Source organism: Mesoplodon mirus, assembly GCF_964341445.2.
Source record: "Mesoplodon mirus genome assembly, chromosome: 16".
NCBI lineage: Eukaryota > Metazoa > Chordata > Mammalia > Artiodactyla > Ziphiidae > Mesoplodon > Mesoplodon mirus.
This window is the reverse complement of record NC_138992.1, coordinates 1668123-1691760: the sequence shown is the minus strand read 5'-3', so window position 1 is coordinate 1691760 and position 23638 is coordinate 1668123. Positions and strand designations below refer to the sequence as shown.

Below are 23638 nucleotides of genomic sequence, written 5' to 3'. Positions count from 1 at the left end.
GTTGTTTTTTCCCCGACGAACTTTCTTGGGGAGAGGAGTTCATCTCAGAAGCCTGGAGAGGGCCCTGGGGTGTCGGGGCTGGGCCGTGGGGGGCAGGATCACTGGCGGGGTGCTGAGCTGCGGAGAGCAGTAGCCATTCAGACGTGCTGCCCCGCGGGTGACTCCTGCGGGCCCCGGAGGAAGAGAGGGACGGGCGCAGGGCAGGGGAGACTGGACCAGACAGGGATTGGCGCCAGGCCAGGGTGCCCTGGTCCCGAGTTTCCCACCTGTCCAGTGCGGCCAAGTGGCCCTGGTGCTGACAAGCCCGGGCCCCGCTGCGGCTGGGGACCGAGGGGCCAAGGGCCGAGAGCGCCCCTCTAGAGCTGCAGGGCGGGGGCTGCAGGCCACGGCCTGGACGCTTACCTGAACCTGCCCTGCAGCCGCCGGGCGCACCAACTCCCGGAGCCAGTCCCTGCGGTCCACGGATGCCCGGCGGCGCGAGCAGCTGGGCGACGAGCTGCAGCAGTTTGGGTTTCCTGCCCCGCAGACAGGTGAGTGGCAGCGGCTGGGCGGGGCTGACACGCAAATGCACTAAAACCCTGGGAAGTGGGGAAAGTTGGTTTCAGGGGACTAGGTCTTTGGGCAAGTACTCTACGTTATTAATTGCTGTTGCTTCTAAGTAATGACTGTGATAATTTTCCATAATTAGACTAACCTCTCGGGTGCCAGGCGCTTGTCTCCAGGCGCACTGGGTTTAGGGGAAGTGGTGTGAGGAGAAGGGGACTGTCGAGAAAAAAAAAGGGGTGGGGTGCTCAAGGGCTTTGCTGCGGCCGCCTGAGGGTCTGACCGTAGCTCGGGTGCAGGGGCAGCAGCAGACCTGTGATGCTGTAGGTCGGGGCCCACAGGTGACCCCGCGGCCGAGGAGTGGTCCCCGTGGAGCGTGTGCTCCAGCACCTGCGGCGAGGGCTGGCAGACTCGCACGCGCTTCTGCGTGTCGTCCTCCTACAGCACGCAGTGCAGCGGGCCCCTGCGGGAGCAGCGGCTGTGCAACAACTCCGCCGTGTGTCCAGGTGGGCGGCGCGCCGTGGGGGGGCGGGGATAACGGGAGCAGGGGGCGGGGCTCCGGGGCAGGGGGCGGGGCGTCCGGGGCGGGTGACCGGGCTGCGGGCTCGGGCAGGCGGGGGTCGCAGAGTGCTCTGATCCTTCCGTAGTGCACGGCGCCTGGGACGAGTGGTCGCCTTGGAGCCTGTGCTCCAGCACCTGCGGCCGCGGCTTCCGGGACCGCACACGCACCTGCAGGCCACCCCAGTTTGGAGGCAACCCCTGTGAGGGCCCGGAGAAGCAAACCAAGTTCTGCAACATCGCTCTGTGCCCTGGTAGGTGAGAGGGAGGGCGCTGGGTGAGGTGGGACAGGGGCGGGAAGGGAAGGGAAGGGAAGGGCCCAGTGGGCCACCGGCCAGCCCCGGGAGCCCCGCTTTGCCCGCTCAGACCCACCTGCCTGGGGGCTCAGAGGTTGGAACCTCAGGCTGTGATCAGGCTGAAGCTTGGAGACCTTGGGGAGTTCTCACTCGCGTACCGTGGGCGTTAAGGTGATGGGCCCTCTTGGGTGTCACACCCATGCTTCAGACTTCGTGGGGGTGTGGTGGGCCACACCTGTGGGGTGTTCACGCCTGTGCCCCAGGCTGGGTGTGGGCCCTGGGTGTTCACGCTGCCTTCCTGTCCCCTTCCTCCCCTGGGCCGGGCAGTGGATGGAAACTGGAATGAGTGGTCCAGCTGGAGCTCGTGCTCCGCCAGCTGCTCTCAGGGCCGGCAGCAGCGCACGCGCGAGTGCAACGGGCCTTCGTACGGGGGCGCCGAGTGCCAGGGCCACTGGGTGGAAACGCGAGACTGCTTCCTGCAGCAGTGTCCAGGTCAGGGCCGTGCTCCGGGGCCTGCGGGTGGGGGGATCTGGTGGGCGTGAGCCACTCGGGAGGGGTGAGACCTCGGGAGGCTCATGGTGGGCCGTTGTACACGGCCCTGGGGATGTGGGGGGCCGGGGGGGGTGACCGCGAGGGACCAGTGCACGTGAGGCATTTGTCTTATCCTGCATCAGTCTGGGCTCTGGCTTCCCCTCCCCTGGGTCTCGACTTCTTTCTCCTCGTGGCTTCCTGCCCCTACGTCCCTGTGTCCGCACCCTCCTCATCCCCATCTTCGTGGCTCTGTGCATGGCCGTGTCCCACAGTGGATGGGAAGTGGCAGGCCTGGACGTCGTGGGGCGGCTGCAGTGTCACGTGTGGAGGTGGCACCCAGCGGCGGGAGCGCGCCTGCTTGGGGCCCTTCTTCGGGGGGACAGCCTGCCGGGGCCCACAAGATGAACACCGGCAGTGCAGTGCCCAGCGGTGTCCCGGTGAGTGTCCCACACTCCCACCCCACGGCTGGACTCTGGGGAGGGGCCTCCTGAGTGGCGGGGGAGGGAGCTTGGAGCTTAGCTCTACTGGGAAAAGACTCCCCCTCGTGAGGGTAGATGTCTTGCAGGGGTCTTGGCCTTCCTGACCCTGCTGCCAGGTCTCGGCCCACCCCCCGTACCCCACCCCCACTCACATTTCTAGCCCCTTGGCAGAGCCCCACGAGATCTGTGATGAGGACAACTTGGGCACTGTGATCTGGAAGGAGACGCCGGCGGGAGAGGTGGCTGCAGTCCGGTGTCCTCGCAACGCCACAGGTGAGGGCCGGTGGGGCAGGTGTTGGGCGGGGCCTTCCTCACTGAGATGCCCCTTCAGGCCCGCCCACGGAGCTGTCAGCTCAGGGCACGTGGCCCAGACCCTGCCCAGGCAGCCCTGTGCACACAGAGGCTGGCGCAGTACAGGCGGGGGTCCGGGGCCGCCGCGTCCTGAGAGCTCACCAGGAACCAACGCCAGCATGAAGCCCTTTAGTGCGATGTCCCACAGAGTCCCCCATTTACACGTGGGAAACCGAGGCACAGAGGAGTTAACACACTTGCCCTGGGCTGGGGGGCCATTAAGTCGGAAGTCGGCTTTGAACACGGTCATCTTAATCCCCGTGCAGCCCTGTGGAGTGATGGGAGGTGTGGAAAAAGCAGGGTGGGCTCCCAGAAGGGGCCCGGCGCATCAAGCTTGGCTTGGTTTTCTTTGCCCCTCTTATCTGAGGAGTGCATGAAGTTTTGTACCCCTGTTTGCTGTGTGACATACAGGAAGTGACTTAACCTCTCTGAACTTTGGTTTTCCTTCAGTAAAACAAGTGTGTTGTGAGTTCCCCACCACCCGACAGGGCTGGTCCACGTGGTGGAGGCTGTGTATTTCCAGCTGTGGTTGTAGCCCCCCTTCCCAGAATAATACATGTTCTGGGTAGCGTCTTACAAATACAGGGAAGCCAAATGAATAAAATACAAGTCACAGAATGGTGTGACTTCTTTGGCCTTTTGTCTGCATGTATGACCTCTCATTTGGATTTTGCACCATGCTGTGGAGCAGGTGTCCTGTCCTGCCCCGTGGCACCTGTTGGATGACAGGCTTGTGGCAGTTCCCCAGGGTCATCACCGCTGTGTGTGTGCACAGCTGTGCCTGGCTCCCTGGGAGTAAGTTCTGAGTCATAGGCTGTGCCCGTGTTCCAGGCCGTCAACACCTGATGCCAGTCAGCCCCAAGGCTGCCCGGTGTCCGCAGCACACCCGGGCCATCGGGGGCCCCTGATCCCAGGGGTGAAGCTAGGCAGGGGCCAGGCCGTTGGTTCTCCCCAGGGCTCCGGATAGGAAGGGGCCCCAAGAGAGGCCCTGGGCTGAACACTGAAGCCCCTCACTAGGCCCAGGGCTCTGCCTCCACGCCGGGGGGATGCCTGCAGGTTTGGCTCCTGCCAGGTTCCAGTGCTTGGCCTGTGGCATCTGCTCAGAAATGCTTTGAGTGAGGGAATTCCCTGGTTGTCCAATGGTTAGGACTCCAAGCTCTCATTGCTGAGGGCCGGGGTTCAGTCCCTGTTTGGGGAGCTAAAATCCCACAAGCCACGCGGCCAAACAAAACAAAACAAAACAAAAGCAACAAACAAACAAACATTAAAAAAAAAATCTTTTGAGTGAAAGAAACTAAGGGATGCCTGGCCCCCACGCCAGCTCTGCTCTTGGAATGAGGGCACAGGCGAGTGCCTGCTTCTAGGGCTGTAGGGTCTCATCCAGAGGGGCTTGTGCCTGGGAGCCGGGGGTGGGACTCCCACTCCCACCCCGGACGTGGGCATCTACCAGAGAAGTGGGAGAGAGAGCTGACCCACCATCTCCCCAGGCCTCATCCTGCGACGCTGTGAGCTGGACGAGGAGGGCATCGCCTACTGGGAGCCCCCCACCTACATCCGCTGTGTCTCCATCGACTACCGAAACATCCAGATGATGGTGAGGCTGGCCCCGGGGTCTCCCGCCCCACCCGTCACTCCAGGGCTCACCTCTGCCCTCCGTCCTCAGACATAACCCTGTGTCCCCAGTGGCACGCTCTGTGAGTCAGCCATGGCCACTGGCTGTGGGCTGCAGAGGACCCTCTGGGCATGGGAGGTCCTTGGTACCTGCAGAGTCATGGCACTCATACCCTCCACCTCCCCAGACCCGGGAGCACCTGGCAAAGGCTCAGCGCGGGCTGCCCGGAGAGGGGGTCTCCGAGGTCATCCAGACACTGGTAGAGATCTCCCAGGACGGGACCAGCTACAGCGGGGACCTGCTCTCCACCATCGATGTCCTGAGGAACATGACAGAGATCTTCCGGAGGGCGTACTACAGCCCCACCCCGGGGGATGTACAGGTGGGCGCCCAGGAGGGCGGTCCTCCACCCCAGCCTTAGACCGAGCCCAGATCTCAGATAGAGCTCTGACCCTGGTCACATTCTGAGCTGTGATTCTGGTGCCTTATTCTCTGCTCACTGGCCTTTCTTCCTCTGCCTTTCAGAACTTTGTCCAGATCATCAGCAACCTGCTGGCGGAGGAGAACCGGGACAAGTGGGGGGAGGCCCAGCTGGTAAGGATGCCAGCCTGGGACCCTTGCGGCCAGAGCAGCAGGGGGGCCGCGGGCGTCTCTGGTGGCTCCCTGAGCCCCAGGCCAGCTCAGGGTGGGGTCTTGGGTTCAGATCTTTGAGGAGGTCGCTTATCCTTCTGAGCCTCGGCTTCCCCGCCCATCGGAGGACAGCGGCTCACCACGTGGGGCTCGGGGAGGGGTGTGAGCAAACGTGTTGGCCGCGGGGTACACACCAGGACGTGGCGGTTCTTTCGCATCTGGAGAAGTTGGTCTGCCTCCCTCCCTCCCAGGCTGACCTGGAACCTGCCAATACTCCTGTGCCCAGGGCAGCACCCGGAGTGGGGACTGCAGTGGCCAGAGGCCCTCCGCTCTCCTCCCAGCTGGACCCCTGGCCCCCGGGCTGGAGTGCAGCAGCCCCTCTGGGCCCAGCGTTCTCGTCCACACAATGGCGATGAGACTCAGGTCCCCATCTGCTTCCCAAGTCAGGTCCAGAGCCCTGTGGGGCTAGGGAGTGACCGACAGGGCCCTGATGAGGAGGGAACAGATGAGGGAAGGAGGCCGGCGGAGGCAGAGCGGGGAGAGGGCGTGTCCCTGCTGGGCGCAGGGGCCTTCGGGGACCCTGAACTCCGGGGGTCGGTGTTCTCGGCGGGGCCGCTCCCCACCATGTCCCTGACCCCCGCCTCCCCTCCAGATGGGCCCCAACGCCAAGGAGCTGTTCCGGCTGGTGGAGGACTTCGTGGACGTCATCGGCTTCCGCATGAAGGACTTGCGGGACGCGTACCAGGTGACAGACAACCTGGGTAAGCCCAGCCCTCGCTGCGCCAACCTCCAGGCCCCTGCCCCGCAGCCCTGGGCAGGGCGCTTCGGCCTCCATCTCCTTGTCTATAAATGAGCAGCGCCAGATGCCTCCTGCAGGACCCCCGGGCCGGGTTCTAAGATGATCTCTGTATCCTCAGGTGCACAGACCTGAGTCTTCTGATGATGGTCTGATGTGACCCCGGGAGGGGGTCGGCGTAGGGGCTCTCAGACCCAGACAAGGTCCTGGAGACCTCGAATCGTGGGACGCACCAGGAAGTCCCAGCCACAGCCAGCCCCTTGCTTCCACCTCCCTGGGTCTGGGGGCCCACTTGTACTTGTCCCCACCCCACCCCGGTGCCCCCGGTGCAGGGACCTTGAAGGCAGGACTACATAGTCCTCCGCTCCCAGAAGTGCCTTGTCACAGGGGCCTGGCTCCACCCAGCTCCATGGCGTTGAGCGACTCTCTCAAATGGGAAGGCAGGGGCGCTGGCCTTGTGGGTCCGAAGGAGCAGTAAGTGGGCCTGGGACCTGAGAGCTCAGTGGTGACCGTCGGCACAAATGCTACAGCAGTTACATTTAACGATTGTCATCAACGTCCTCTTAAATAGCTCTCTTGGGCCACATTTGTCAAGTCCTCCCTGTTTTGGGGCGCCTCCCCACACAATCTCCATTGTCAGGGTCCCTCCTCACAGTGGGGAACCCAGGAGCGGGCGCTGGACCCGGCTGTGCTCCTAACAGCACCAAGGAGGGAGATTGTCACATCCCTTGCAGAGACACTCGGGCCTCTAGTGACATATCCTAGCTCAGCTGTGCTGCATTAGCACACACCTGGGGACCTGCCTGGGCCGGGACAAACGTTCGCTAAGCTGCAGGTTCCCAGAGTACTGGCTGGCCCTGCCTTTCTGCCTTTGAGCTCAGGACCCCAGAGCTGGAGAGACCTCTGAGGCCAGGGGATCAGGGACAGCCGTCATCTCGCAGGTGGGGAGACTCAGGCCTGGGGGTCAGGTGCTAATGGAGGTCACCTGGCAGGTGGGATCAGTGGTGGCACCAGGCCGGCTGGGACTTCCTTCCCTTCCTTGCTGGGCTGACTGGGCCTTTCTTCACGGTGAGATAGGAGTGGCCCAGAGAGGGGAGAGCTTTTATGCAGCCGTGCGTGAGTGGGCATGGGACTGGGTGGCTACTGCAGCTCTCAGCCCCCCTGGCCCAGGACCTCACTGTGAAGTCTGGTTCCCCAGCCGCCCAGCCCCACCCATGGCCCCTGGAGAGGCACTCAGGGCCCACCCTCTGTCACCAAAGGAGGCCCTGGACTCCTTCCCATTAGTCCTCATTAGCCGTCCCACCCCACGCACCCTCACACCCCCAGTTACCTCCTAGCCCCCCATATACTCACACACCCATGTACCCTACACGCCTACACACCCTACACTGCACCCCATGCACCCTGTGTACCTTACACCCCCAATTCACCCCCTACACCCCTCATATACTCACATACCCATGTACCCCACACCCCGTGCGCCCCATGCACCCCACACCCCGTGCGCCCCATGCACCCCCATTCACCTCCTAGACCCCACGCATATACTCACACACCCCACGCACCCTGCGCACCCATGCGCCCTACACATCACACACTCCCTACGCCCTGCTGCTGGAACACTTACCCCAGGAATCCAAGCAGCCTAACCTCCTCCAGTGGCCTCCAGAGGCCACCTCCTCAGGGAGGACTTCCTGACCACCCTGTTTGGAAGTGCCCCACCCAGGGGTCATCACTGCCCAGCAGACCGCAGTCCACCTATTTCTTCTCTCCTCGGGTCACTGTCTGTTGCCCCCGCTCCATCAGCTCTGGGAGAGGGTCTCGCCTTCCTCTGCACCCGCAGCGTTAGAACGGTCCCAGGCACATGGTTGGGGCTCGGAAGCGTGTGGCGCGGATGAATTTGTTTATTCGTTCGGTCCTTGGTGAGGGCTTCAGCCACAGAGGGCCAGCCCCAGGGTTGGGGGAAGGCCAGGTGACAGCCGGGCAGGCGAGGCTGTTGGTTCCTAAGCCCCTACCCCTTCCCCCTACACCTAAGGCCGCCCCGGCGCAGACCCCGACCCAGGCCGCGGGTGCTGGGTGAGGGGAGCAGTGTCTGCCTGGAGTGGGTGGGCCTGGAATGAAGGGGCTTAGAGACGATGGGACCCCACCCCACCCCCTCCTGTCCTCCCAGGCCCGTCTGCCGCTTCACCTCTGGGAAGCCTGGGGCGGGGCTGGACAGAGCCCACTGGGGCTGGTGTCTTCAGGAGGCCTGCCGGGCGCCCACAGGGAGAGCTCGGGAGAAACGGCTACAGGCTGCCAGCTCTCCCTGCCCTGGCCTCTCCCCATACGTGCTGTGTCCCCACAGCCCGTCCCCCTCCACCCTGAGTGGAGCCCTTCCCCACACCCAGCACCTTCCTTCCCGGGTCCCCGCTCCACCTTGGTCCATCTGTTGGCCCCTTTACAGTCCCGGCCCTGTGAGGGGGCATCTGTCCCTGTCCCTGTTACAGAGCTGAGCCCAAAGGGGGAGGGCTGGGCTCCAGTGTCCCAGGGAGGGGCACCAAGGTGGACACCACGCCCTGTGGGTCCCTCTGTGGCCGCAGACCTGCCCGCAGAACCCGTCTCTGGCACCTCTGGGGCCACGGGGACTGGGTCCAGGCCTGGGTCCTCATAAGGGCCATAGGGCTCCTGCTGGGGTGGGAGTGTCATTTGAGGGCTTGGAAGGAACCAGGAAGCTACCCATGCCCTGGACCTCGTGGAGAGGCTGGTGTCAGGCTCCCGCCTGGCTGGGTGGCCCCATGCGTGCTGCACCCACTCTGAGCCAGGAGCACCCCCGTGTCATGGTCCTGGGCTCTGGGGCCCACTCCCCGTCCCAGGGCCGAGGCTTCTCTCGGGAACCGGCTTTGCATCTCACTGTCTCTGTCTCCCTTTGTCTCTGTCGTCTCTTGCTCCATCCCAAACCCCAGTCCTCAGCATCCATAAGCTCCCGGCCAGTGGAGCCACGGACATCAGCTTCCCTATGAAGGGCTGGCGGGCCACGGGCGACTGGGCCAAGGTGCCAGAGGACAGGGTCACTGTGTCCAAGAGCGTCTTCTCCACGGGGCTGGCAGGTGAGGAGCCTCGGGGTGTGGGAGGGGCCCCCCAGAGACTGAGGCTCCCCCCGAGGAAGTTCCTTCTGGAGTCTGGCCTGCTGCTTCAAGGGCTAAGGTGGCGTCCGTTTCTTCTCAGTGTTCCCCAGCTTGCCCCCTCCTCCAGGAAGCCCTCCCTGCCCTCCCTGTGTTGGGAGGCTCCCAGGCAATCTTGGCTGAATGGACCAATGGACGCCCTCACCGCAGGGAGGGAGAGGGTCTTGCCTGGAGTCACATAGCAGGTGACTCTGGTTCCCAAGAAGATGAACTGTGCCCTGCCAGCCCCCGGGTCTCAGGAGTCACCCAGGGGGACCCAGGCAGTCCCCCCAGCTCCAGGCAGTGCTGCGTCCTTAGTCAGGAGGGACACACACTCCCCTTGCCCAAGCAGGGTCCCGGTTTGTGGGTGGCCGGGAGGAGGGTGACCGCGGTGCTCTCTTCCAGAGGCTGATGACTCGTCTGTGTTCGTGGTGGGCACCGTGCTCTACAGAAACCTGGGCAGCTTCCTGGCCCTGCAGAGGTGGGTGCCGTGGGCACGCGGGGTGGGGGTCAGGGAGGCCAGGCCTGGGGGAGGTGAGGGCGCAGGGCTCCCGACCCCGACATGGCCCGCCGGCTCTCCCCCAGGAACACGACCGTCCTGAACTCCAAGGTCATCTCGGTGACCGTGAAGCCCCCTCCCCGCTCCCTGCTCACACCCTTGGAGATCGAGTTCGCCCACATGTACAACGTGAGTGCCCTCCGTGTGCACGTCTGCGTGTGTGTGCCCCTCTGCCTGATCCCACGTGTGGTGTGTGCTCACACGTCTCCACCTCGCATCAGCCTTGAGAGAGGGCTCCTTTACGCCGAGTGACAGGTGGGGATGCAGGCTGGCAGAGCTGCGGGGACTTGCCCAGGGTCACCCAGCAGGGCCGTGTGGGAGCTGAGGCTCAACCCAGCCCCGTCGGCCTGGCCGTTCCCTCGGGGGAGAGAGAGTCATCCTCTGCTGAGAAGCGCATCTGCCCCGGCCTCACGGACCCTCCACACCCTGCTCCTTGGGGCTTTCCCTCGGGCCTCAGAGCAGCTGGAGCCACGAAGCCCTCGGACCAGCCGAGAGCCAGGAGCCGCCCCGGTTACCCAGCCGGGACAGGGCAGCGCCAGGCCAGGTTGGGGGAAGAGCCGGGCCTTCCTTTCCTGCTGTGTGGCCTTGGGCCTTGCTCCACCTCTCTGTGCCTCGGCTTCCTCCCTTACGAGTGGGAACCCTGCTGTTACCACACCACAGCCCTCAGGACAGGGGTGTCTGCTGAACCCTACCTGTGCCCCCTGACCCCAGGCTTTCCGTGTCAGCCCATTTTGCATTCAGCTGGACTGGTCACCTGGGCATCTAGAGTTGAGCTTCGGCCGCTGCTGTCCAGCCCTGCTCAGAGAGGGGACGGAAGATACCCAAGGCCACACAGCAGGGGTGGAGGCTGAGCCAGTCCCTTCCCCGCTCTGGGCCTCAGTTCCTCCTCCTCAAACTCTGTCTCTGGGGGACAGCGGAGGGAGGGCGCCTGGCACGTCCACGGGTGGACCCCACAGTGACCCTCGGGTGCGGCTCATAGGGCGGCAGGTGGCCTGACCCCTCCCCTCTCTCCAGGGCACCACCAACCAGACCTGTATCCTGTGGGATGAGACGGATGTGTAAGTTCATCTGGGCTTTGTGGCCTCGGGCCCTCGGGGCAGACTTGATGGGGGGATGGGGGAGGAGGCTGACCCAGTAGGGGAGGCACGTGGGCTTCAGGTTCAGGGCCTCCGACTGTCACCCCGACCCCGTCTGTCAAGCACGGTCTCTCCCCGCCTAGTTCTGGCTCTGAAGCAGCAGGGGCCCGCCCAGCCGGCCTCGCGCTCCTCCCAAGGAAGTCCATGGTCAGGGGTCCCGAGGGCTGTGGAGGTCCCCTGGAGACCGCCGCGGACCAGGGCAGCTGGGTGACACCCAGAGGGGTCAGAGAGGAAGCAGAGGTGGGGGCTTCTGGGGTCCCAGGCCCAGTTCCCTGTGCAGCATGTGGTGCCAGCCTGTGCTTCAGCACGGCGAGTACAGGTGGGCGCCAGGCATTGGTCTAGACTGGCCGGGCTGTGATTCGGGGTCACGGGGCCGTGTGGGCACCCAGAGCAGGGTGTCCTCCCAGACACAAGGAGGCGAAGGGAGAGGTGGGTGGGGTCTCGTGTAGTCACAGTGAAGAGTTTGTGCAAAGGCCCTAAAGTGGGGGCGGCCCTCAGAGGTGAGGAGGGTCAGAATCTGGGGAGACTGGGCAGGAGAGAGCTTAATGTCTGGATCCTGATGGGCCAGGTGGGCCTGGGGAGGGCTGGGCCTTCCCCCCAAGGGGTTTGCTATCCGTTGAGGAGTGGGTGGTCAGAGAGCTGCATGTCATTGTCACCGCCCGCCTCCCTCAGCCCTGGCACCGCCAGTCTTCAGGCCAGCACCTAGGCCAGGGGTACATGCGGCAAGTCCCTCGTACTACGGGCAGCGCAGTGACGGAGTTGCGTCCCGGGAGGTCGGGAGGCTCCGGAGTGGCTGACACTCAAGGAGGACACCTTTTCCCTGCAGAGAACGCGAGGGAGGGTCTCGGGCAGAAGCACAGTTTGAGCAAAGGTGTGGAGCTCGGAAGGTACAGGGGGAACATGAGGCGTGGCCGGGAAGAACAGGCAGCTAGAGAGGCGCAGGGGTGCGGGGAGGCTGCAAGGGCCATGGGGCCAGTTTGTAGGGCCAGTGTGTCGGAACTATGGAAACTGCCAGGGAGGGATGTGATCATCATGTATCCATCCATCCTCCACCCACCCATCCACCCACCCATCCATCCACCCATCCCCCATTCATCTATCCATCCACCCACCCACCCTTCTATCCATCTATCTACCCACTTACCTATCCTCCCACCCACCTATCTACCCACCCACTCACTCATCCACCCATCCACCCCTCATCCATCCATCCATCCACCCATCCACCCATCCACCCCCCCACCCATCCATCCACCCCCCATCCATCCATCCATCCACCCATCCATCCATCCACCCACCCACCTATCTACCTATCCACTCACTCATCCATCCATCCGCCCCCCCATCCATCCACCCATCCATCCACCCATCCATCCACCCACCCACCTATCTACCCACCCGCCCACCCTATCCCCCGGTGATTACTGACCACTGACAAGCACTCCTCTACAAGGTCCTGGCCCTCAGCCTCCTCCTGTGCCTGATGAGTAGGAACAGGAAGTTAGGAACGTATAGATCCCTGTGAAACTGTCAGGGCGTGCCACGTGCCAAGAAGTGGAGGCAGTGGATCTAGTGGCAGGTGGGGCGAGGTGCCTTTCAGAGCAGGTTCACAGAAACCTCTCTAGGGTGGTGTTTGAGCAGAGGCCTGACACAGCACTGTACACGTGGGTGTCTGGGGACAAGCATTTTGGCAGAAGGAACAGGCAGTGCAAAGGCCCCGTGTGTGCAGGGAGTGTGCAGGGCCATAGGGCAGACTGCACTGCCCTTTCCCACTCTGGCTCTGAGGGTGTGAGGACAGGGTCTGGGGCCGGGAGCTGGGCTGGGGGAGAGCTCGGGCGGACCCTGTAACCCTGGGAAACTGGCCCTCTGGCTTGGGTTGTTGTTGACTGTTTTTCTCTGGATTTCGCAAGGGGCATAAACTCTTCGTACAAAATGGGGTATCAGAAAAGGGTGAAAAAAGAAAAAAACAAGAAAGAGGGCCCACGTTCTCACAGTACCCAGGCTGGCCCCCCTAGCCATCGTGGGAGGTTGTGCAGCGGCTGCAGTCCATCCCCGATGTCAGCACAAGCCCCTCCCCACAGCCCAGAAACCCTCCCAACAGGCTGTTCAAAGGCTGCCTGCAGCTCCCTGGCGGTGCCCGGTTCACCCAGTGCCCCAGCATCCTTGCTTGGACAGCGCTGCTCACATTTCTGGTTATTTCCTTGGCTTTGAGTCCCCCAGACCGTTTCAAGGTCTTGGTAGTAAATTGCTTTCCAAAGAGGTGGACCCATCCCCTTTGCTCTCCCAGGGCAGCAGGTTGTGAGAGGTCTGGCCAGCCCAGTGTCAAGTTCACTGTCCTTTGGGGCTGCATAGTCTGGGGCAGATTCCACTCTCCAGAAGCCTCAGCCTTCCATCCCCGTGGCGGAGTCTGCCTGCTTGCGTGTGAGAGCAGAGTGGGGGAAAGGACAGCGGCCAGGTCCATGGGGTGCTCACCCCTGGCTGTGGCCTCCACTTGCCCTTCCTCTCTCAGGTGTGGGGAGCCCACCCACTGCCCCAGGCCTGCTTTGCCCACTGCTGGTCACCTCTGGATAGATGAGATTGTAAGGTCTCTGCACCTCGGTCCAGGGCCCCGAGGACAGTGGGAAGGTGACAAAAGCTGTGCTGTGTTTGAAGCCCCCTGAAACGCATTTTGCCCACAAGCTCCCTGTTCAGTCCTGGGTGCAGCCCTGGGAGCCGTGCTGACTGTTCCTATTACCTCTGGGGAATCTGAGGCTCCAGGACTGTGGTCCAGCTCAGAGTGGGGACTGAGGCATCTGATCCAGAGCTGGACAGCCTGGGACCCCGAGGCTGACAGTGGGAGAGGGGCCACGGGGGGAAGGGGGCTGGCTCGGTCCCCCCCCGCCCTCCCCCCTGCTCTGTGCGGGACAGCACCTCCTTCCACCGCAGGGCGGGGCCACTTCTCACGTAAATGGGCTCAAAGGAGCCAAGGGTTTCCCAGGTGAGCTGAAATGGAGACCAGGGACAGGGCTCCAGGTCTGTTTCCACCAGTGTGCCCAGAGATCAAGTCTGTGCTGGTGTGGGCTTGTGTTTGTGTGTGTTTGGATGAGAAAGGGTCTCACGTGGCTGAAGAATTGTGTGTGGGGGTGGGGAGTGCCAGTGGGGGATGAGAGCCATCAGTGACCATCAGCTGAGAAGTAGTGATCTTCTGACCCATGACTGGGCCCTGGTCACTGAAGGAGCCTAGATTCCCAATCCCAGACTGAGCCCTTGTCCTGGTCCCACGCTGAGCCCTGACCGGGGTCCCACACTGAGCCCTGACCCTGGTCACACTCTAAGCCCTGACCCTGGTCACACTCTCAGCCCTGACCCTAGTCACACACACAGCCCTGACCATGGTCACACGCTGAACCCTGACCCTGGTCCCATTCTGAGCCCTGACCCTGGTCACACTCTCAGCCCTGACCCTGGTCACACCCTCAGCCCTGATCCTGGTCACACTCTCAGCTCTGACCCTGGTCACACTCTCAGCCCTGACCCTAGTCACACACAGAGCCCTGACCATGGTCACACGCTGAACCCTGACCCTGGTCACACGCTGAGCCCTGAACCTAGTCACACTCTCAGCCCTGACCCTGGGCACACACTGAGCCCTGACCATGGTCACACGCTGAACCCTGACCCTGGTCACACTCTGAGGACTGATCCTGGTCACACTCTGATCCCTGACCCTGGTCCCATTCTGAGCCCTGATCCTGGTCACACTCTGATCCCTGACCCTGGTCCCATTCTGAGCCCTGACCCTGGTCACACTCTCAGCCCTGACCCTGGTCACACTCTCAGCCCTGACCCTAGTCACACACAGAGCCCTGACCATGGTCCCACGCTGAACCCTGATCCTGGTCCCACTCTGATCCCTGACCCTGGTCCCATTCTGAGCCCTGACCCTGGTCACACTCTCAGCCCTGACCCTGGTCCCACGCTGAGCCCTACCCTGTGTCTCATCTGGAGTCACTCATGCATGTTCACATATAGTTGTTCACGTGTCATGTGCGTGGAGGGCTGCCTCCTCTTCCAGCCACACGTAACAGTCAACCGTGTGACACAGGCGTCTTGGAAAGTCTGAGTCAGAGACTTCCACCCACAGGGCAGACCCTCTACTGCTTCGCCCCCAGTTGTACACACACACACAGACTCAACATCTATAGCGACTGCTCACAGCGAGGCTCAAGGCCGCCCCCTCACCCCCACCCACCTACGCCAGCCTGACCAGTGGCAGTGAGGGCCTTGGGAGCAGGGCTGTTGAGGAGGGAAAGGGGGACTTTGCAGAATTCTCAAATGTTTAGGGGGGTGGAGGATGGGTGGGTGGATGGGGGATGGGTGCAGGGAGGATGGGCTGGTGTGTGATGGGAGTTGATGAAGGCCAGGAGCACATCCCTGGAGTTAAGTTCTGTGGTTCTGAAAGGACAGCTCCCTGGATCTTTCACTCGTAGAAGCTACAAATGTTTTGCAGTTTCTTTTTTTTTTTGCGGTACGCGGGCCTCTCACTGCTGTGGCCTCTCCCGCTGTGGAGCACAGGCTCCGGACGCGCAGGCTCAGCAGCCATGGCTCACGGGCCCAGCCGCTCCGCGGCACTTGGGATCTTCCCGGACCGGGGCACGAACCCGTGTCCCCTGCATTGGCAGGCGGACTCTCAACCACCGCGCCACCAGGGAAGCCCTGCAGTTTCCTTTTTAAAAACAGCCAAGAGTTACATAGAGCATAAAAGTCAGAGCTGGCAAGATCCTCAGAAATCACTTGCTCTGCCCTCACTTGAAAATGGTGTAGCTGAGGCCCAGTGTGGGGACGTCAGGACAGGCCAGGCCTGGACCAGATGCGCTCCACGGTGCTCGTCCTGCTACGCCAGCGTTTCTTTTGGGAGGTGTTTTGCCCGATACCAGTCCCGCGTGGGCTCCAGGGAGGGCAGGGTTCTATGCCCACTGTGTCTGGTGCTCCCGGGTCCACACTCGAGTCAGCTATGAAGGCTCTGAAAAGTCCTGCAGCAGCCTCCTCTCCAGTCGGGTTGGGGTGCTTGGCACCCTTACTCTGTAACTTGATCCGGCAGAGCAGACGCTGGGACAGGCTGGTGGAGGGCGTGATGTTGCCACAGAGTCTGTGGGGTCCTTTCCCGAAGCCTGAGCCCACTCCAGGCACCCTTAGAACCCTCTCATTTACTCACACAAGCTTTCTCAGTCCGGCTGAGGACCCGGGCCCAGAGTGACAAGCCCAGGGTCGCCCCGTGGGTTCTGCGAGTCTGCGCTCTCTCCCCGCCCGTGCCGACCCCCAGCCCTGCTGGGTGCAGCTGTCCTGGGGGACGCTGAGGACCCAGGTCCAGCCCCCTCCCTGGCGTCCTTGCCCAAGTACGTGTCCTGGTCCCTTTAAGAGCCTTGCTCCTCCCCCATCCTTGGTTTCCTAGGAGAGGGCAGTGAGGGGCCAGGCCGAGGGGGGCAAGCGGAAGGGAGTCTTGGCAGGGTCCCCAGGTCGCTGTCAGCGCCGGTTCCCAGCCCAATTTCTCCCACACCGGCTGGTTCCTGTTGGGGGCAGAGGAGGCCGGCTGAGGGGGACAAGGAGGGGGATAGGGTAGGAGACGGGCTCGACACAGAAGGCCTCCCTGGCGGCCTGGGTAGGGCCTCGGGATCCACGTCATCAGGGAGCACGGGAGGGAGGTGGGGGGACATGCTCTTCTCCCCCCACCTGGATGGGGGCTGGGGCTGGGGGAGGGGTGCAGAGCTGCTCCCAGAGGCGAGACCACCCACCCGTCCTAGCCTCTGCTCTGGACTCAGCCCAGCCCCTTCCCCAGCGCCCGTCCCTTCTCTGAGCCGCCCCCTCCTTCGTCCTTGGGCAGCAGGGGGGCTGGCAGAGGCCCACGGTGGGCCTGCCCTCTCTTCGAGGGGCATCTGAGCCCCGGGCCTGCCTGTCCCCTGCCGGGTTTGGGAGCTGGAAGGGACAGACAGCCATGAGGTCACGGCCCAGGGACAGCAGCGGTGCTCTGAACCTGGGGCCGTGAGCGTCCCCACTGCCCTGCTGGCAGCCCAGCTCCGCAGCCACCGCCGGCCGCCCCACGGGCCCCCTCGCCACTCCCCTCTTTGGTGCCAGCTGGAACACTTGGCGCCTTTGTCCATGGTCCCCGTGCCCTCTTCTCCAGCCTCAAAAGCCACCTGCTCCTGGAGGCCTTTCTGCCTGTTTTTCTACATCCCCAGCCCTGTCCCCTTCCTCCCAGCTCTGACCCCCATTTGCAGCAACTCCGTGTACTTGCATGTTTGTTCCCCCAGCAGAGTGTGAGGCCCGCGGCGTGCAGGACCTGGGTCTCCTCATCCAGCGTGCCACCTCCCCCCCACTCCGCTGGGTACACAGGAAGCCCTCGGGAGAACTTATTCTAACGGCCCCTGCCCTCTCGCCCTCTTTTTCTTCCTGCTGGAAAGAGCACTGCTTGGCCAGTGGCGCCCTGGTGAGGCGCGTCTGGGGAGGGGGGCAGGGTCCGGTGCCAGGAGCACGCTGGGGGCATCACAGACAGGTGCTCGAGGGTCGGGGGGGGCGCCTGAGCGTGGGGGGCTTTCCAGGGCGGAGTCAGGGCCCACGATTCTCCCGCTGGGCGTGTCCAGCTGCGTCCCGTCCCTGTGCTTTCCCACCTCTGCGGGGCCCCGTGTGTCTGGGTGCCCCTGTGTCAGGGGTGTGGGTGCGCACCCCTAGGAGTGTGGTGTCCATGGAGGCACAGGATGTGGCCAGCCCTGAGCTCCCGGGGGCTGCTGGACGGGAGCGGGGGCCGCGCCGGGCAGTGCTGGGTGGCTCGGTGTTGGGAGGGTGCCAGGGTGCACCGGGCAGCTGCGGGTGGGGGCATGTTGAGTCAAGCACGTTGTCTTCCCTGGTCAAGTGGCCGAGGGGTCAGCAGAGTGTGGCACCGCCAGGGCCCCTTCAAGGCCTCGCCTCCTCCTTGCCTCCTGTGCCCGCACTGGTGATGGTGGCATTGGGGGAGAGCCTGGCATTGCCCTCAGGGAGGAGGGGGCGCCCACGGGCCCTGAGCGCATGGGGCAGTGCCAGGAAAGGGGGAGGGTGCTCAATTCCCTCCTCCACTGAGACCTGGGGGCTCCAAGAGGGGCCGCCTAGGGGGAGGGGGACAGCTGCCTCGTTGGGCCACTTGGTGCAGGGAGGGCGCAGGTGAGGACAGCGCAGGGGCCTCTCCGGGAAGGACCAGGCCTGGCTGGAGCAGAAGTACTTCAGGCGCTCCTGGCAGGGATTTCATGTCTGTCTGTCTGTCCTGTTTTCGACGTTCCCGAGCTCTGTGTCTTCATAGTGACGTCAGCCCTCGGTTGAGCACTCGCCCGCGCCCGGCGCTGGGGCCCCCTTCGTCCTCCCAGGAGGAGGGGTCAGTGCGGGGGCTGCCCCTGCCCAGACCCTGCCACCTCCTGCAGGGCCCCGTCTGCCTCGCATCCTCCCGGGGTCTCGCTCACCGCTCCCCGGGCCCGCACGCCCCGGGCTGCCAGGCCTTTGCCCTGGCTCCTCCCACAGTGTCACAGTGTCGTTCCCTCCGCTCCCTGCACGGTTGTGTCAAACGGGGAGGTGCTTCACCTGGCACATGTTCCGGGCCCTGTGTGACATGGGGGGCGGAGCAGACCTCTGACCTCCAGCCTGGACGCCAATCCTGGCCCTGTTCTCACTGATGGGTGACTGTGGGCAAGCCCTTTAGCCTCCTTGAGCCTCAGTTTCCGCACCTGTCCAAGGGGCGGCTGTGATTCCTTGATGAGATGATGTGTTAAGGATCTGGACCAGGAAAGGCTCAGCAAGTAGATGCTGTCGTTACCTCCCCCCACCCCATTCCAAGAAGCCTGCGGGGGGACAGCAGTGAGCCACTCAGGCAAAGCATGTGCCCTCAGGGGGCAGGGGGATGGAGCACGGCTGCCCCACGTGCTGGGAATAAGGGGCCACCTCTAGGAGTGGGCTTCCTGGGGAGGGGGAGCTTGGGCTGGTTGTGAAGGGTGAGCTGGAGTCCCGGGGCAGGAGGGTAGTAGAGGCCCCCCAAGCCCAAGGCACAGTATGTGCAAAGGCACCGAGGCAGAGAGCATTTGGGGTGCTGGGGTACAAGTGGCCCAGTGAGAGGTGGTCCTGGGGGCCTCCGCCAGCTCCTCTTTTTAGGAGCAGAGAGGGGTGAGCTCTCTGGCCTTGAGGTAATCAAGCACAGGCAGAATGGGGCTGGGTTTTGGAACAACAGAGTGACACTTCCTGGGCACCTGCTCTGGGCCTGGTCCTTCTGCCAAAAGCTCATTCCAAGTTCAGACCAGGCCCCAGACCTCACACAAGAAGCCTGAGGCTCAGAGTGGTGGAGAGGCTTGCACGGGTCACACAGCCAGCTTGCGGGTCCTGACCCTGCAAAGCCCTGAACTTGGATGGCCCCAGTGATCTTGAAGAGGCTTGGTGAGGAGAGGGCTGGGGGATTGCGGGGTCCCTGCCACTGGGACGGGCCTGGAGGGCGCATGGTGACCCTCCTCCCTCGAGACACTTGCTTCCCTCCACTCGGGGTGTGCAGTCGCTAGTTTCCTGAGGCAGAAAAGTCTTAATCAAAACCCCAGCTTGCCAGGCGGCTCGGTGGTTTGCTGGTGTGGTATTGGGAGGGCAGGGACTAGTGTCCTCCTCCCTGCAGGGAGCTGCCTAGGGATGCGGGAGGGCAAGATGTGGGGTAGACACAGGAAAACTCGGCAGGGAGGGCAGGGTGACCGTGGGTGTCCATTACCCTTTCTTGGCCTTGGTGCAGAGGCACCTGGAAACGGGGGATGATGAAACAAACTTGAGGTTCATCTTGGGAGGCAGGTGAGCTAGGAGATGCCTGGAGGGTGGGGTGTGGTCAGGGGTGGGATGGATAATGGCGATGGCGTGGTTGCCTGGGTTCAGCCCATCATGATTGATGGGGTTGGTGGTGAGGCCTCCTGCAAGACGGGCTCCACCTACATGGCGCCCTGGACATGGCGAGTTGAATGTTGGTGATGGGGGTTACCAGCTAGTGTCGGTCCACAGACATGGTACTGGTTCAGAGGTGATGGCAGGCATGGTGATACTGCTGACAGCGGAGGTGATGCTGGTGACCATGGTGACCATGTACTTGTGGTGACGCAGAAGATGGAGAAATGGTGGCGCCACGGTGGTGATGACGGTGCTGTTGATGGCGGTGGTATTGGTGGTGAGAGTCATAGCACCGGAGGTGGTGGGTTGTTGACGGTGGTGACGATGCTGACGGTGGTGGTGGTGATGAGGTTGGTGGTGGTGATGAGGTTGGTGGTGGTGATGAGGTTGGTGGTGGTGATGAGGTTGGTGGTGATGAGGTTGGTGGTGATGAGGTTGGTGGTGGTGATGAGGTTGGTGGTGATGATGAGGTTGGTGGTGGTGATGAGGTTGGTGGTGGTGATGATGAGGTTGGTGGTGATGATGAGGTTGGTGGTGGTGATGAGGGTGGTGGTGATGAGGTTGGTGGTGATGATGAGGTTGGTGGTGATGAGGTTGGTGGTGATGATGAGGTTGGTGGTGGTGATGAGGTTGGTGGTGGTGATGAGGTTGGTGGTGGTGATGAGGTTGGTGGTGGTGATGAGGTTGGTGGTGATGATGAGGTTGGTGGTGATGAGGTTGGTGGTGATGAGGTTGGTGGTGATGATGAGGTTGGTGGTGGTGATGAGGTTGGTGGTGGTGATGAGGTTGGTGGTGGTGATGAGGTTGGTGGTGATGAGGTTGGTGGTGGTGATGAGGTTGGTGGTGATGATGAGGTTGGTGGTGGTGATGAGGTTGGTGGTGGTGATGAGGTTGGTGGTGATGATGAGGTTGGTGGTGGTGATGAGGTTGGTGGTGGTGATGAGGTTGGTGGTGGTGATGAGGTTGGTGGTGGTGATGAGGTTGGTGGTGATGATGAGGTTGGTGGTGATGAGGTTGGTGGTGATGAGGTTGGTGGTGATGATGAGGTTGGTGGTGGTGATGAGGTTGGTGGTGGTGATGAGGTTGGTGGTGGTGATGAGGTTGGTGGTGATGAGGTTGGTGGTGGTGATGAGGTTGGTGGTGATGATGAGGTTGGTGGTGGTGATGAGGTTGGTGGTGGTGATGAGGTTGGTGGTGGTGATGAGGTTGGTGGTGATGAGGTTGGTGGTGATGATGAGGTTGGTGGTGATGAGGTTGGTGGTGATGAGGTTGGTGGTGATGATGAGGTTGGTGGTGGTGATGAGGTTGGTGGTGGTGATGAGGTTGGTGGTGGTGATGAGGTTGGTGGTGGTGATGAGGTTGGTGGTGGTGATGAGGTTGGTGGTGATGATGAGGTTGGTGGTGATGAGGTTGGTGGTGATGAGGTTGGTGGTGGTGATGAGGTTGGTGGTGGTGATGAGGTTGGTGGTGATGAGGTTGGTGGTGGTGATGAGGTTGGTGGTGGTGATGAGGTTGGTGGTGATGATGAGGTTGGTGGTGGTGATGAGGTTGGTGGTGATGAGGTTGGTGGTGATGATGAGGTTGGTGGTGGTGATGAGGTTGGTGGTGGTGATGAGGTTGGTGGTGGTGATGAGGTTGGTGGTGGTGATGAGGTTGGTGGTGATGAGGTTGGTGGTGATGATGAGGTTGGTGGTGGTGATGAGGTTGGTGGTGGTGATGAGGTTGGTGGTGATGAGGTTGGTGGTGGTGATGAGGTTGGTGGTGGTGATGAGGTTGGTGGTGATGAGGTTGGTGGTGGTGATGAGGTTGGTGGTGGTGATGAGGTTGGTGGTGGTGATGAGGTTGGTGGTGGTGATGAGGTTGGTGGTGGTGATGAGGTTGGTGGTGGTGATGAGGTTGGTGGTGATGATGAGGTTGGTGGTGGTGATGAGGTTGGTGGTGGTGATGATGATGGTGGTGGTGATGATGGTGGTGGTGGTGATGAGGTTGGTGGTGATGATGAGGTTGGTGGTGGTGAGGTTGGTGGTGGTGATGAGGTTGGTGGTGGTGATGATGATGGTGGTGGTGATGATGGTGGTGGTGGTGATGAGGTTGGTGGTGGTGATGAGGTTGGTGGTGATGAGGTTGGTGGTGGTGATGAGGTTGGTGGTGATGATGAGGTTGGTGGTGGTGATGAGGTTGGTGGTGGTGATGAGGTTGGTGGTGGTGATGAGGTTGGTGGTGATGATGAGGTTGGTGGTGGTGATGAGGTTGGTGGTGATGGAGGTGGTATGACTGGGCCATTCTTGATGCTGACGATGGTGGTGCTGTTGACAATATAATAGTGGGGTTGACGTTGATTGTGTTGGTAGGGGTGACGGCACTGATGTGGTGGTGGGGGGGATGGCGGTGATGGCGTGGAAGTGGTGGTGGTACTGATGACGACATTGGTGGTGTGGGGGGTGGCAGTGGTGGTGACGATGGTCTGAGGATGTTGATGGTCGTGTTATTATTGTGTCATTCTTGATGCTGGTGGGGGGCTGTTGATAAAGTAATGCTGTTTCTTTTTCAATGTAGTAATTGTATTTTGTATTAGTTTTTATTGGAGTATAGTTGATTTATACTGTTGTGTTAGTTTCTGCTGCGCAGCAAAGTGAATCCGTTATATGTATACATATATCCCCTCTTTTTTAGATTTCCTTCCCATGTAGGTCACCACAGAGCACTGAGTAGAGGTCCCTGTGCTCTACAGTAGGTTCTCATTAGTTATCTATTGTATACATAGTAGTGTGTATATGTCAATCCCAATCTCCCGATTCATCCCACCCCTTCTTTCCCCCTTGGTTTCCATAAGTTTGTTCTGGACATCTGTGTCTCTACTTCTGTTTTTGCAAATAAGTTCATCTGTACCATTTTTCTAGATTCCTCATATAAGCAATATTATATGATATTTGTTTTTCTCTTTCTGACTTACTTCACTCTGTATGACAGTCTCTAGGTCTATCCACATCTCTGCAAACGGCCCTATTTTTTTTTTAATTTCATTTATTTATTTATTTATTTGTTTATTTATTTATTTATTTTTGCGGTACGCGGGCCTCTCACTGTTGTGGCCTCTCCCGTTGCGGAGCACAGGCTCTGGACATGCAGGCTCAGCGGCCATGGCTCACGGGCCCAGCCGCTCCGCGGCATGTGGGATCTTCCCGGACCGGGGCACGAACCTGCGTCCCCTGCATCGGCAGGTGGACTCTCAACTACTGCACCACCAGGGAAGCCCATGCAAACAGCCCTATTTTGTTCCTTTCTATGGGTAAGTAATATTCCATTGTATACATGTGCCACATCTTCTTTATCCATTCCTGTGTTGATGGACATTTATGTTCCTTCCATGTCCTGGCTATTGTAAATCGTGCTGCAGTGAACACTGGGGTGCATGTGTCTTTTTGAATTATGGTTTTCTCCAGGTATATGCCCAGGAGTGGGATTGCTGGGTCATATGGTAGTTCTATTTGTAGCTTTTTAAGGAACCTCCACACTGTTCTCCACAGTGGCTGTATCAATTTACATCCCACCAACAGTGCAGGAGGGTTCCCTTTTCTCCACACCCTCCCCAGCATTTGTCGTTTGTGGACTTTTTGATGACGGCCATTCTGACCGGTGTGAGGTGACACCTCACTGCAGTTTCGATTTGCAGTTCTCTAGTACATGGTGCTGGTATTGACGTTGATGGTGTTGGTGGTGATGGCGATGGTGATGTTACTGATGTTGGTGGTAGTTTCAGTGACGGCCATGCGGGTGGAGGTTGTGCTGACAGTGAAGGTGGTGGTGGTCTCAGCTCTTTGGGGTATTTGAAGCCCCCCCATGGGAACCAGGGCGCTCCCATGGCACAGTTTTGGAGGTAGACTGCAGCAGACAGGGTCAGATGCCAGCCCGAGGAGATGAGAGGGTGGGGTGGAGGGCAGAGGGGAGCGCTCACAAGGCCACGCAGTCTGGGAGGGTGTCTTGGAGTAGGCAAAGCTGGGCCAGCTGAGGGTGGTGAGGTTTGGGATCTCCTGGAGCCAGGGGTGTGCTTGTGGAGGCACCCAGTGCCCAGCACAGGGCCTGAGCAGGCGGGCGAGGGA

General features: G+C 61.4%; 1 protein-coding gene across 3 annotated transcripts in view; it reads left to right on the top strand.

The window, feature by feature from the left end:
- Window positions 1–23638, top strand: part of ADGRB1 (adhesion G protein-coupled receptor B1) — a gene marked incomplete at its 5' end in the record, with an annotated part of 71245 nt that overhangs the window by 11936 nt on the left and 35671 nt on the right. For all 3 annotated transcript variants that reach the window (XM_082601109.1, XM_082601107.1, XM_082601108.1), the window contains 14 exons: window positions 420–530; window positions 885–1049; window positions 1191–1355; window positions 1725–1889; window positions 2201–2365; window positions 2579–2680; window positions 4246–4352; window positions 4558–4752; window positions 4896–4964; window positions 5653–5761; window positions 8739–8882; window positions 9342–9417; window positions 9522–9624; window positions 10510–10553. In XM_082601109.1, the coding sequence (XP_082457235.1) occupies window positions 420–530; window positions 885–1049; window positions 1191–1355; window positions 1725–1889; window positions 2201–2365; window positions 2579–2680; window positions 4246–4352; window positions 4558–4752; window positions 4896–4964; window positions 5653–5761; window positions 8739–8882; window positions 9342–9417; window positions 9522–9624; window positions 10510–10553 (1720 nt within the window). The remainder of the gene's footprint in view (window positions 1–419; window positions 531–884; window positions 1050–1190; window positions 1356–1724; window positions 1890–2200; window positions 2366–2578; window positions 2681–4245; window positions 4353–4557; window positions 4753–4895; window positions 4965–5652; window positions 5762–8738; window positions 8883–9341; window positions 9418–9521; window positions 9625–10509; window positions 10554–23638) is intronic.